Source organism: Dendropsophus ebraccatus, chromosome 10 (assembly GCF_027789765.1).
Source record: "Dendropsophus ebraccatus isolate aDenEbr1 chromosome 10, aDenEbr1.pat, whole genome shotgun sequence".
Lineage (NCBI taxonomy): Eukaryota > Metazoa > Chordata > Amphibia > Anura > Hylidae > Dendropsophus > Dendropsophus ebraccatus.
Genome location: NC_091463.1, coordinates 30,646,642 through 30,659,002, shown reverse-complemented (window position 1 = coordinate 30,659,002; position 12,361 = coordinate 30,646,642). Strand labels below are relative to the sequence as shown.

General features: G+C 44.7%; 1 protein-coding gene across 3 annotated transcripts in view; it reads right to left on the bottom strand.

Annotated features, from left to right (window-relative positions):
- The window catches only part of MVB12B (multivesicular body subunit 12B), a 69,412-nt gene extending 65,477 nt beyond the window's left edge, over window positions 1-3,935 (bottom strand). For 2 of the 3 annotated variants that reach the window (XM_069986666.1, XM_069986667.1), the window contains exon 1: window positions 3,652-3,700. In XM_069986666.1, the coding sequence (XP_069842767.1) occupies window positions 3,652-3,684 (33 nt within the window). In that variant the 5' untranslated portion in view covers window positions 3,685-3,700. Of the gene's footprint in view, window positions 1-3,651; window positions 3,701-3,820 lie in introns of those variants that run through there. The other variant, XM_069986668.1, reaches the window with a different exon arrangement.
- Window positions 3,936-12,361: the final 8,426 nt, after the last annotated feature.

Sequence of the window (12,361 nt, the reverse complement as noted above, 5' to 3'; positions counted from 1 at the left end):
ATGTATGTGCTTGTGTTTCTGTATGGGTATATATGTGACTATAAGTGCCTGTGTTATATACACACATATCCAGAGAAAACATATATACACACACATACATTCAGGCACATATGCACACACACACACACATATATATATATATGTGTGTGTATGTGTCTGAATGTATGCGTGTGTGCTTGTGTGTATTTATCTGTGTCTGTATATACGAGACTGTGTATAATCGGCTTTTCATACAGATATATAGCCAGTCACATTGCTGATCAAGCCTTATGTTACTATTTAAGAGAATGTTGAGCAATGTGACCCAAATTAATGAAATTCACTGCAGTGCACATTGCACCACCATTTTTCTTTTTACGGGGTGAGGGGGGAATTCTGATATTTTGTGGGGACTGGAAGGGTGCTTTGTATGACAGGGCTGCTTTTTAGTCCCAGTTTGGCCCTGTGTAGCGGTGATCTAGCTGGTCAGCACTAGTGATAAGTGATGCACAAAAATTAGGATTGGCAATGTTCTTCCAAAGCTGAATGGTTGGCATTTGAGTTGGATGCAGCCCTAGGGCTGACAGGAAAACTTGGATTAGGCCTATGGCTGTATCCATGTTTTCCAGGACTCCCTAGGGTGGCATGCAATTTCTTCAGACGCCGGGAGTCAAATGGCAAGCGATCGGGTTGGAACTTTGCCAAACCCGAACTTTCTACTACTACTTCCGAATGCAGTGGTGTTGGGCCTTGTAAAAGGGCCCATCAATTTTAGCTGTTGGTCAAGGAAACACGTGGTTCCTTTCATATAGCTGACTGTGCTTCCAGAAAATAGAAATATGTTCCTATTCTCCTGTGTAAACTGAGGCCGCCCCAAGCCCCTGAAGTACTACTATAACACCCAATCGCTCGCCCTTCCATCCCAGACCCTGTAGAATGATAGTCAGCTAGAAGCCGATAGGCTGAGTGGGACCTTAGGGAGCCGGGAGCCTTAGAAGCCGGGAGCCAGGTAAGGCATTAGGGTATGTTTACACTGAGCAAATACAGCGGAATTCCGCAACAGAGCTCTCCGCCACGGAATCCCGCCGGGCTCAGTGTCCTACAGTGAGTTAATGAGAGGGCGCACGCGCGTCTGCTTCCTCCCCTCTCCGCTCAAAGAAGCGACATGTCCCTTTGAGCGGAGAAGCGCGCGCTCTCCTATAGACGGGCAATGACACACTGAGCGCGGCGGAAAGTTCCGCCTAATTTGCTCAGTGTGAATATACCCTTAGTGTTATGGAATGAAAAATTTTGCTGTGTAACTCGTAAAGTTAAATCTGCAGCGGATCTTGTAAGTGTGAAACTAGCCTAAGACTGCTTATTCTTTCCTGTCTTTATGAGTATTGCATTAGATCTCAACATATCTCTGGTTGCCCTTGGAAACCGACAATTGTTTATCTCCTGTGACCCTACTGATAACCGTTATCTGATCTCCCACAATGCACTGCTCTTCGGGAACAGGAAACCAGCAGAATTCCAAATACAGATTTACATTAGAATGTGACTGGAATTCTGGGAGGATTTCCAGTAAGCCATATGAACTAGTATGAGTCTATGACGGGGCATAATGGGGACATCATTGAGGGACGGTCACTCTGGTGGACTCTGTAAAACCTAAGGGCTTATTCCCACACTTCATAATCCATGGAGGTTTACAGAACCCGAAGTTGTGACATGGACTTGATGTCATGTATCATGATGCCGGCTGGACAATGAAGGCTGGCATGCAGAACTATATGTGTTATTCCAGGGAAGATGGAGCTACTGTATATTAGCTGTCCACAAGGAGGTTCAGGATATGGACTGTGGTGACTTGCTTCTAGAATACCTCCAGTTATGATGTGACATCGGGGGTGGGGAGACGCCAGTGCACACTATGACCATACACTATACTCTCTGAGTGTTGTGCGGCTGCTCTGCTACTATACCGCCCAGTGTGCACTAATGTCTGTGCAAACCTGACATACAATGGTAATCATCTGTATATGTGACAGCGAGAACAGTACTGTAGACTGCACTACTTTCACTATGAAAAATACAGGAACCCATGAGGGGAAATAATGTGAACACAGCCAGTTCTATAAATGCGTTCCCCAACTGTTAAAAAATCTACAACTCCCAGCATGCCCTGATGGCTAGGGAATGTTTGGAGTTGTAGCTGCAACAGCTGGAGAACTGCGTAACAGGGAACACCGTTCTACTAGGTCGAGTACGGTGTATGCCAATGATGGGGTTACAGAGCTGTTCCTACCATCTTTATATAGAGTGTATGCCACATAATACCCGCTGTCAGATCAGAAGGAATTGCCAATACAAGTGTGAATATAGCCTTATCATTAGAGATTACCGTACTCCATAAAGTCAAACTTGCACCCCCCAGCTGTTGCAAAATTATAATTCCCATCATGCCTTTAAAGACAAAGCTTGGGCTTTACAAGTATTATGGGAATTGTAGTTTTACACCAGTTTAATAGGTTGCTAATTTGCCACCTGTGTCCTACGCCAAAGCAGCAATACTCTTGTGGTATAATGTAACTGAGGATGTAGACATTGGATTCTAATACCACCTTTCTGAATATCACCACTGTCATATGTCAAATGTTATAAAGGTAGAGTTCTCCTTTAAGCAGCACACATCTCTATTTCACATACAAAAACATAAAAATGTCTCCATGTTGTCAACAGCAACCAGCCACAATCCTCATCTATACGTTACACTGTATTATAAAAGATTTAAAGGGGACATCCGATAAGGGGCTGACCCAAGGGTTCCTGAGTGGTCACTATGTGTTTCGCCCATCACCTGACACCTCTAGCGCTGCGTCAGGTGCTGCCATAGGGCTGAGGTCTTTCCTATAGGCTGCAACATGACAATAAGGAAAACAATGTTGCAAACACAAACAATTAATACTTCTCCATTGCCTGGAGCTATATATGACATCCTGAGTCACCTGTGTGCAACTAATGGAGATGCAGCAGCCAAGTAGAGCTCTGTGTCACTACCATTACATGTGTTATATGATATCTGGGGGCATCACCAAGCAAGGCCCCTGCCCACCACACAGCTCTACCCTCTCTCATACAAACCTATGGAATGTCAGAAACACAACACTTCAGCACCGGTATATATATATATATATATATATATATATATATATATATATATATATATATATATATATACTAGAGGCAGGCTTCCAGCAGCTGCAAGGCCTCCCGGCTTCAGTAACATCCCACACCGGCCATTATCTTCTGCAGAGGATGGTATTATCTAGTGAGCAATACTCCATCATGGTATAAACCTGCATGGCTGCCATGGAAGAGAGGAAGGAAGGGAGGAGGGGGAATAAGGGGAATGTAGAAGAACACAAATAATGCACAAGAGGAAATTCTGTCATTCTGCTTCCCCCCATGATGTAATAGAGTAACCATAGAGGTGAGGGAGTCCAGAGGCCAGCTGGTGCCAGGAAGGGGTTAACTGCTGCAGCCACTGATCCAATGAGCTCTCAGGCCTGCTGCATCTCTGCAAACACTCAGCTACAACAAGAAAGCCTGCAGCAAGCCAGGGCTACAACACCAACAATGCAATGCAGCTCTGCGGAGGGGGGATGGAGGCTCCAGAGGACACTTAACTGTTAAGCGTGGAAAATCGTCCCTTCTTTTCATGCAAAGGCAGCTGTTCATTGCCAGGCGAGGAGGGAGAGAGCGGAGGGAGGTCTGGGAAGGAGGGGGAGAGGCTGAGCAGAGAGAGAGAGAGGAGACACAGATCAGACACAGTGCACAGAGGAGGGGAGAGGCTTACCCAGTGTGTGACAGGCTCAGCACTGATGCCCCCGGCGTGCCCACCCCTGTCCGAGCTGCAGATCCGCCCGGGGATCACATCAGTCACCTCCTGACCAGGGAAACCTTACACCCCAGCAGCGCTAACAAAGTGTGGTGGACATGTGAGGCTGCTGTGCGGGCGGCAGGAAGGAGGCAGCCCCTAGTGGGCAAGAGGCGCTACTGCAGGGGTGGGCTTTCATCCACAGTGTGGGAACCTTACATGTGTACAGTATATTGTATACATGACAGTGTGAGGTGTATATAGTGGTTACTGATACATTATATATATGACAGTGTGAGATGTATACAGTGAATAATAATACATTGTATATATGACAGTGTGAGGTGTATACAGTGACTACTAATACATGGTATATATGGTAGTGTTAGGTGTATACAGTGTTTGCTGATAGATATATTGTATATATGACAGTGTGAGATGTGCACAGTGACTACTAATACATTGTATATATGACAGTGTGAGGTGTATACAGTGACTACTAATACATTGTATATATGGTAGTGTGAGATGTGCACAGTGACTAATAATACATTGTATATATGACAGTGTGAGGTGTATATAGTGGTTACTGATACATTATATATATGACAGTGTGAGGTGTATACAGTGACTACTAATACATTGTATATATTACAGTGTGAGGTGTATACAGTGTTTGCTGATAGATATATTGTATATATGACAGTGTGAGGTGTATACAGTGACTACTAATACATTGTATATATGACAGTGTGAGATGTGCACAGTGACTAATAATACATGGTGTATAGGACAGTGTGAGATGTATACAGTGTTTGCTGATAGATACATTGTATATAGGACAGTGTGAGGTGTATACAGTATTTGCTGATAGATATATTGTATATATGACAGTGTGAGATGTATACAGTGTTTGCTGATAGATACATTGTATATATGACAGTGTGAGGTGTATACAGTGACTACTAATACATGGAATATATGACAGTGTGAGGTGTATACAGTGTTTGCTGATAGATATATTGTATATATGACAGTGTGAGATGTATACAGTGTTTGCTGATAGATACATTGTATATAGGACAGCGTGAGGTGTATACAGTGTTTGCTGATATATTGGGGGAGATTTTTAGTCACAGTATACAGTTAGTATACATCTCACACTGTCATATATACAATATATCTATCAGCAAACACTGTATACACCTCACACTGTCATATATACAATGTATTAGTAGTCACTGTATACACCTCACACTGTCATATATACAATGTATCTATCAGCAAACACTGTATACACCTCACACTGTCCTATATACAATATATCTATCAGCAAACACTGTATACACCTCACACTGTCATATATACAATATATCTATCAGCAAATACTGTATACACCTCACGCTGTCCTATATACAATGGGGAAGATTTATCAATTTGGTGCAAAGTAGAACTGTCTCAGTTGTCCCTAGCAACCAATCAGATTCCACCTTTCATTTTTCAAAGAACCTGTGAGGTATGAAAGGTGGAATCTGATTGGTTGCTCAGGGGCAACTGAGACAGTTCTACTTTGCACCAAATTGATAAATCTTCCCCATTGTATATAGGACAGCGTGAGGTGTATACAGTATTTGCTGATAGATATATTGTATATATGACAGTGTGAGATGTATACAGTGACTAATAATACATTGTATACATGGCAGTGTGATATGTATACAGTGTTAACTAATACAAAGTTGTATATATATGACAGTATGAAATGTATACGTGTTTACTAATACATTGTATACAGTATATGACAGTGTGAGGTATAGTGTTTGCTAATACATGGTATATATGACAGTGTGAGGTGTATACAGTGTTTGCTGATAGATACATTGTATATATGACAGTGTGAGGTGTATACAGTATTTGCTGATAGATACATATTACACTGTACTGTGCAGAAGTTTTGGGCAGGTGTGGAAAAATGCTGCATAGTAAGACGCCTCCCATCCCATATTCTGCAATAGGTCAATGATCCCAAACATCCAGCCAATGTCACTAAGGGGGATGTCCGGCTTTCTGCATTTTTTAATATATTGCTGCTGCTGCATATAAAACCACAAACATGTTCTCCTAGGGGTCCTCTTACACTTTTAGGCTATGTGCACTCTACGTAAAATGACGGCCATTGTTGCCATCGGCAACAACGGCGATTCTTTATGCGCCTGTGAACACTGCCCTATCTGCTATGGGAACCAGGCCGGAGCGTATCCAAGCAAATAACTGACAGCTCTGTCAGTTCACACAATGAAGCGATCGGCTCCGGCCGCTTGCTTCATTGTGTGCTGTGGAGTGTTCTGATGCGGGCGCACGCTGATGCGCCCGTATCAGAACACTATGGCCATAAAGATCATCCGGCCGGTACTGCAGTACCGGCCGGGATGATCTGTGCAGAGACCGGCCGTTCCGTGACCCGGACAGGGTTACGGAACGTCCAGTCTCTTACAGAGTGTGAACATAGCCTTAGGGTATGTGCACACTACAGAATCCTTGCGGAACACCCATTGCAGATTCCGCAGCTTGCACCCGTTTGCGGACTCTGGCGGCTGCGTGCGTCTCCGCAGACGGCAGAATCTGTCAAACAATAAAATGGAGTCTATGGAAGCTGCAAGAATCCGCAAGCGGGTGCGAGCTGCAGAACCGGCAGTGGATTCCTTAGTTTGCACATACCCTGACACAGATTTATCTGACAGATTACTAAAGCCAAAGCGAAGAATGGATTTAAAAAGAGGAGAAATAAATCTCAGTCTTTCCTTTATGATCTGTTCTCTGTATATAGTCTCTTCCTGGCTTTGGCTTCAATAATCTGTCAGATAAATCTGTATGCGTAAAAGGACCCTTACCTGTCCATGCTCCCTCGGTGTCATTTGACAGCAGAGCCTCCTTTTCTAAGACAAAGGCTCCATTCATAAGTTCCGTGTTCCGCACGGAACACGGACGCGGAATGCCTGTAACGGACTTTCCCCCGCCCGGGCAGCATCTGTAATTAGATGCTGGGAACAGGGGAACTGTACAGATATGCGCCGCACTATAATGACAGAGCCGCGCAGCTGATTCATTATAGTGCGGCGCATATCTGTACAGTTCCCCTGCTCCCACCATCTAATTACAGATGCTGCCCGGGCGGGGGGGAGAAGTCCTTTACAGGCATTCCGCGTCCGTGTTCCGTGCAGAACACGAAACGTGTGAATGCAGCCTAAGGGCCTTATTACGCAGCCCGATCTACAGGAGGAAGCAGGTGCCGACCTCTCAGGTCAGCGCTCACTTCCTACTCGTTCCCCACTCGCTGTCTGTACTATTACACACAGACATCGAGTGGGGAGGAGTGAGGGGCTGCCTGGATGATCCCTAAATTGTCCATGTATCCATAGAGGTGATCGTCGGTCTGCTATTAAACAGAGCGATGGCAGCAGACCGTCACTATCATCATGGTTTTAGAGTATGCTAAAAGACAAAGATCAGCCAACATCGTGCATCGTCGGCTGATTGTTGCCTTTTAACATGAGCTTTTACACAATATGATTATTGGTCGGTAATGGGCCAAGTGCGGCCAATAATCGTTGGTGTAATAGGCATTTACTCATCTCGGGAGTGACTGGCTGTGACACTGTCCTGTCAGTGATTGGCTGAGCGGGCTGTCACTCTTGAGACACGTTCATCTCACAAGTGGAGGGTCACCAGGGGACACCTGTGGAGCATGGTGGAGTCGTAAGCATAAGAGGGTTATTATTTTGTATGCACCAGCAGCCATATGTAAAAAATGACAAACACCAGACAACCCCTTTAGGAACTACTGTATCTTCACCAAAAAGAAGAACAAAGGTCTAGATATATCAAAGTGTGTAAAATAGAATGTAGAAAGAGATTTTCCACAGCTCCTTAGGATAGTGCAAATTCTTTATTGGTACATATACGGTGAAATTAAAAACTGGTTAAAATCACGCCGACGCGTTGCGGAGGCAGCCCTCCTTAATCATGGCAATGTAACTACTATACAAATAAGCCTTATATAATGTGTAGGATGTACCAAGTACCACTGACTCCACCCCCACAAAGGTGGGAGGGAGAGGGAAAGGGAGGGGGAAGGGGAAAGGAAGGAGAAAGGGGGGGGGATGGGGGGGGGAAGGGGGAGGAAGGGGGAGGGGGAGGGGGGGGGGGAGGGACGGGAGAGGGGAGGGAAGGGGAAGAAAGGAGTGGAAGGGGGGGGGGGGGGGGGGGGGGGGGGGGGGGGGGGGAGGAACGTCCCACAGATCAACAACGGAAAAGTAGCTGCATAATAATTAATCAATATTCAGTGATATATATATGGTATACTGTGTGATAACAAAAGCAAGTATATGGTAATCCGTTGTGATACATTGTTGGAAGATAACCGAAATGACAGAGAATGAAAATGGCAAAAAAAAAAAAAAAAAAAAAAATTTCAAAAAAAAAAATAAAATTTTTTTTTAAAAAATTTTTCAAAAAAAAAAAAAAAAAAAAAAAAAAAAAAAAAACACATATTCATTATTATTATCAAAAAGTATTATCAAAAAATGTAGAAGAGATCCGTTTTTAGGTTCATGCCCTGGGGAAAACGTGTGGCCAAGTTTAGGATCCAATATGCTTCCCGTTTTCTAAGGAGCTTGGCCCAGTCTCCACCTCTAGGGGGTTTATTCACTTTTTCTATAGCTATTATTTTGAGCGTGCTAGTGTCACCCATGTGGCATTGATGAAAATGTCTGGACAAACCAGACATAGATTTTGTCCCCCATGGTGCCGTTGTGGAACGGATGTCACGCATGTGCTCAGAGAAACGGACCTTCAGTTTCCTGATAGTGGACCCTACATATTGGACGAGGCAAGATGAACATTCCGCAAGGTATATCACGTGTGTGCTAGAACAATTGATGAAGCTCTTGATGGTATAAGAGTTTCCCGTAATGTGTGACAAGAAAGAATGGGTTTTAAGTGAAAATGTGCACATTGGACATCTGGGGGCAGCACATCTAAAAAAGCCAGTCATGTTGAGCCAGTTCTTGTTGGTCCTTGCTAGATGTTCAGTTTTAAGTGTGGATGGTGACAGGAGTTCCCCCATACACCTGCATCGCTTAGAGGACGCCCACACAGGAGGAATGGAAGGGGTCGCGGACGTAATCAGCAGATGCACAGTGACCCTCCCAACACCCGCTCACGTTCTACTGTACACCAGGAACAGCCAAAAAACGACCGAAGCCACGCAGAGCCGGCAGGAAACACCGCTCGGGGAAAACGCGGCAGACATCAGAGAAGGTAAAGACTGTTTCATTTGCCGATGTACACAACCTCTCTGCCACTGTCCTTTCGAGTGACCACTTGAAAGTGTTGTCCCGGGGCCTTAACTTTGTCCCCAATAGACCTTTTGACTTATATACCACACTCCAGGACGTTAATAAATTCATGCGTCTTGTCACGGTCAAGAGACATTTCCTAACCCATGAAGACACAGTACCCATTGTTCCTTGTTCCCCTACCCTTCCACCACAAAATCTGAATATGGTTGGGAATAATGTTATACCTTTAAATCTGTTGTTCCAGGAACAAATGTCTGTGCAATGTTTATTGGATTTGGAAGGGGAGGGCTCCACCCACCTAGAAAGGGTTAACTTTACTGATAGAATGCCAGTACCGAACCCGGACTTTTACCCAGTCAGCTCCAGGGCACCCTGTATGGATGTTTTCCAAACTAAAATTGAACAGGAGCTGACTGCTTTGGCACACAGGTCCGGTGCCGAACCTGGGAAGGACAATCTGTCTAGAGGTGAAAGATCTGCTCTTAAGGATTTGATGTCCAACCCCTACCTTGTCATACGCCCATCTGACAAGGGGGGGTCAGTGGTTGTCCTGGACAGGGACCTCTACGTACGTGAGGTTCTCACCATTCTTGGCGACACCTCCACGTATAGGCCCCTCTCCTCAGACCCCACGGACACAGTCAGGACAAAACTACAAGGCATCCTGGATACAGGCCAGGAGGGGGGTTTTCTGACCACTAAACAATGTAAACACATGTTGCCCCCCTTCCCTAAAATTCCTGTGTTTCATGCTCTACCCAAAACTCATAAGGGAGTATTTCCTCCACCCTTTCGCCCTATAGTTTCGGGCATTGGCTCCCTTTTGGAACCCCTATGCACCTGGCTTGATACTTTGTTACAGCCTTTGGCTACACGCAGCATAGGCTTTATTCGTGACAGCAAGAGCCTCCTCTCTGCTTTGGATAAATTGCCACCCATACGGGATGCCACTTGGCTATCCTGTGATGTGGTGGCACTTTACCCCTCTTTGCCACATGACCTGTCCATTACAGCATTATCCTACCACCTGCACAAATATGGGAATTACAGCAATCCTTTTTGTATGTTTATTTTGGAAGTCACACATTTTTTATTACCCAACAACTTTTTTCAGTTTGGAGATGCTTTTTTCTTGCAGGTCAGGGGCTGCCCCATGGGGGCTGCTTTCTCACCGTCCCTTGCCAACATCTACATGGCATACTGGGAGGAGGTCGTCCTGTACAATACACACAACCCATACCGAGGTTTTATCCTTTGGTATGGGAGGTACATCGACGACCTCCTCCTGGTATGGGCGGGCGACGCTGAGAGAGCCAAGGATTTCGTTAATTACATTAATGGCAACACATTGAACCTCAAATTTACTTTTCAACACGAGATCCACTCTATTCCTTTTTTAGATGTTCTATTGTCCTGGGAGGGAGACAAAATCACAAGTACATTATACAGGAAACCTTCTGCTGGCAACGGCATACTCCACGCCCATAGTAGTCACCCGAAACATGTTACCAAAAATCTCCCCATCGGGGAATTCATAAGAACAATACGCAATTGCACCACTCAGCAAGCTTATTTGGCTAGTGCCATGCAACTCACTGAGAGACTACGTAACCGAGGCTATAATGACCATACCATCAATCGGGCACGCAACATCGCCGAGAGCCATGACCGCACATATCATCTCTCGGATAGAAAAGATAACAAACACAAAATTGAACACACTACGAATGGCATAGTCCCACTCATTTTTTCCACCCCATTCAGTCCCCAGTTTAAGGACATACAGACTATCATAACTAAATATATTCCTATCTTGTATCAAGATACCCTGTGTGAACAAGCACTTACAGGGGGGGTTAAATGTGTGGCCAAGAAGGGTCAAACTCTGGGCAACATCCTGTCACCATCCACACTTAAAACTGAACATCTAGCAAGGACCAACAAGAACTGGCTCAACATGACTGGCTTTTTTAGATGTGCTGCCCCCAGATGTCCAATGTGCACATTTTCACTTAAAACCCATTCTTTCTTGTCACACATTACGGGAAACTCTTATACCATCAAGAGCTTCATCAATTGTTCTAGCACACACGTGATATACCTTGCGGAATGTTCATCTTGCCTCGTCCAATATGTAGGGTCCACTATCAGGAAACTGAAGGTCCGTTTCTCTGAGCACATGCGTGACATCCGTTCCACAACGGCACCATGGGGGACAAAATCTATGTCTGGTTTGTCCAGACATTTTCATCAATGCCACATGGGTGACACTAGCACGCTCAAAATAATAGCTATAGAAAAAGTGAATAAACCCCCTAGAGGTGGAGACTGGGCCAAGCTCCTTAGAAAACGGGAAGCATATTGGATCCTAAACTTGGCCACACGTTTTCCCCAGGGCATGAACCTAAAAACGGATCTCTTCTACATTTTTTGATAATACTTTTTGATAATAATAATGAATATGTGTTTTTTTTTTTTTTTTTTTTTTTTTTTTTTTTTTTGAAAAATTTTTATAAAAAATTTTTTTTTTTTTTTTTTGAAATTTTTTTTTTTTTTTGCCATTTTCATTCTCTGTCATTTCGGTTATCTTCCAACAATGTATCACAACGGATTACCATATACTTGCTTTTGTTATCACACAGTATACCATATATATATCACTGAATATTGATTAATTATTATGCAGCTACTTTTCCGTTGTTGATCTGTGGGACGTTCCTCCCCCCCCCCCCCCCTTCCACTCCTTTCTTCCCCTTCCCTCCCCTCTCCCTTCCCTCCCCCCCCCTCCCCCTCCCCCTTCCTCCCCCTTCCCCCCCCCCCCTCCCCCCCCCTTTCTCCTTCCTTTCCCCTTCCCCCTCCCTTTCCCTCTCCCTCCCACCTTTGTGGGGGTGGAGTCAGTGGTACTTGGTACATCCTACACATTATATAAGGCTTATTTGTATAGTAGTTACATTGCCATGATTAAGGAGGGCTGCCTCCGCAACGCGTCGGCGTGATTTTAACCAGTTTTTAATTTCACCGTATATGTACCAATAAAGAATTTGCACTATCCTAAGGAGCTGTGGAAAATCTCTTTCTACATTGGATTTGCCGATACGGGACACGGCCCGCATATATTTCCACGTGCTCCACTCCAAACCCGGAGACTCGTGTACCTGCA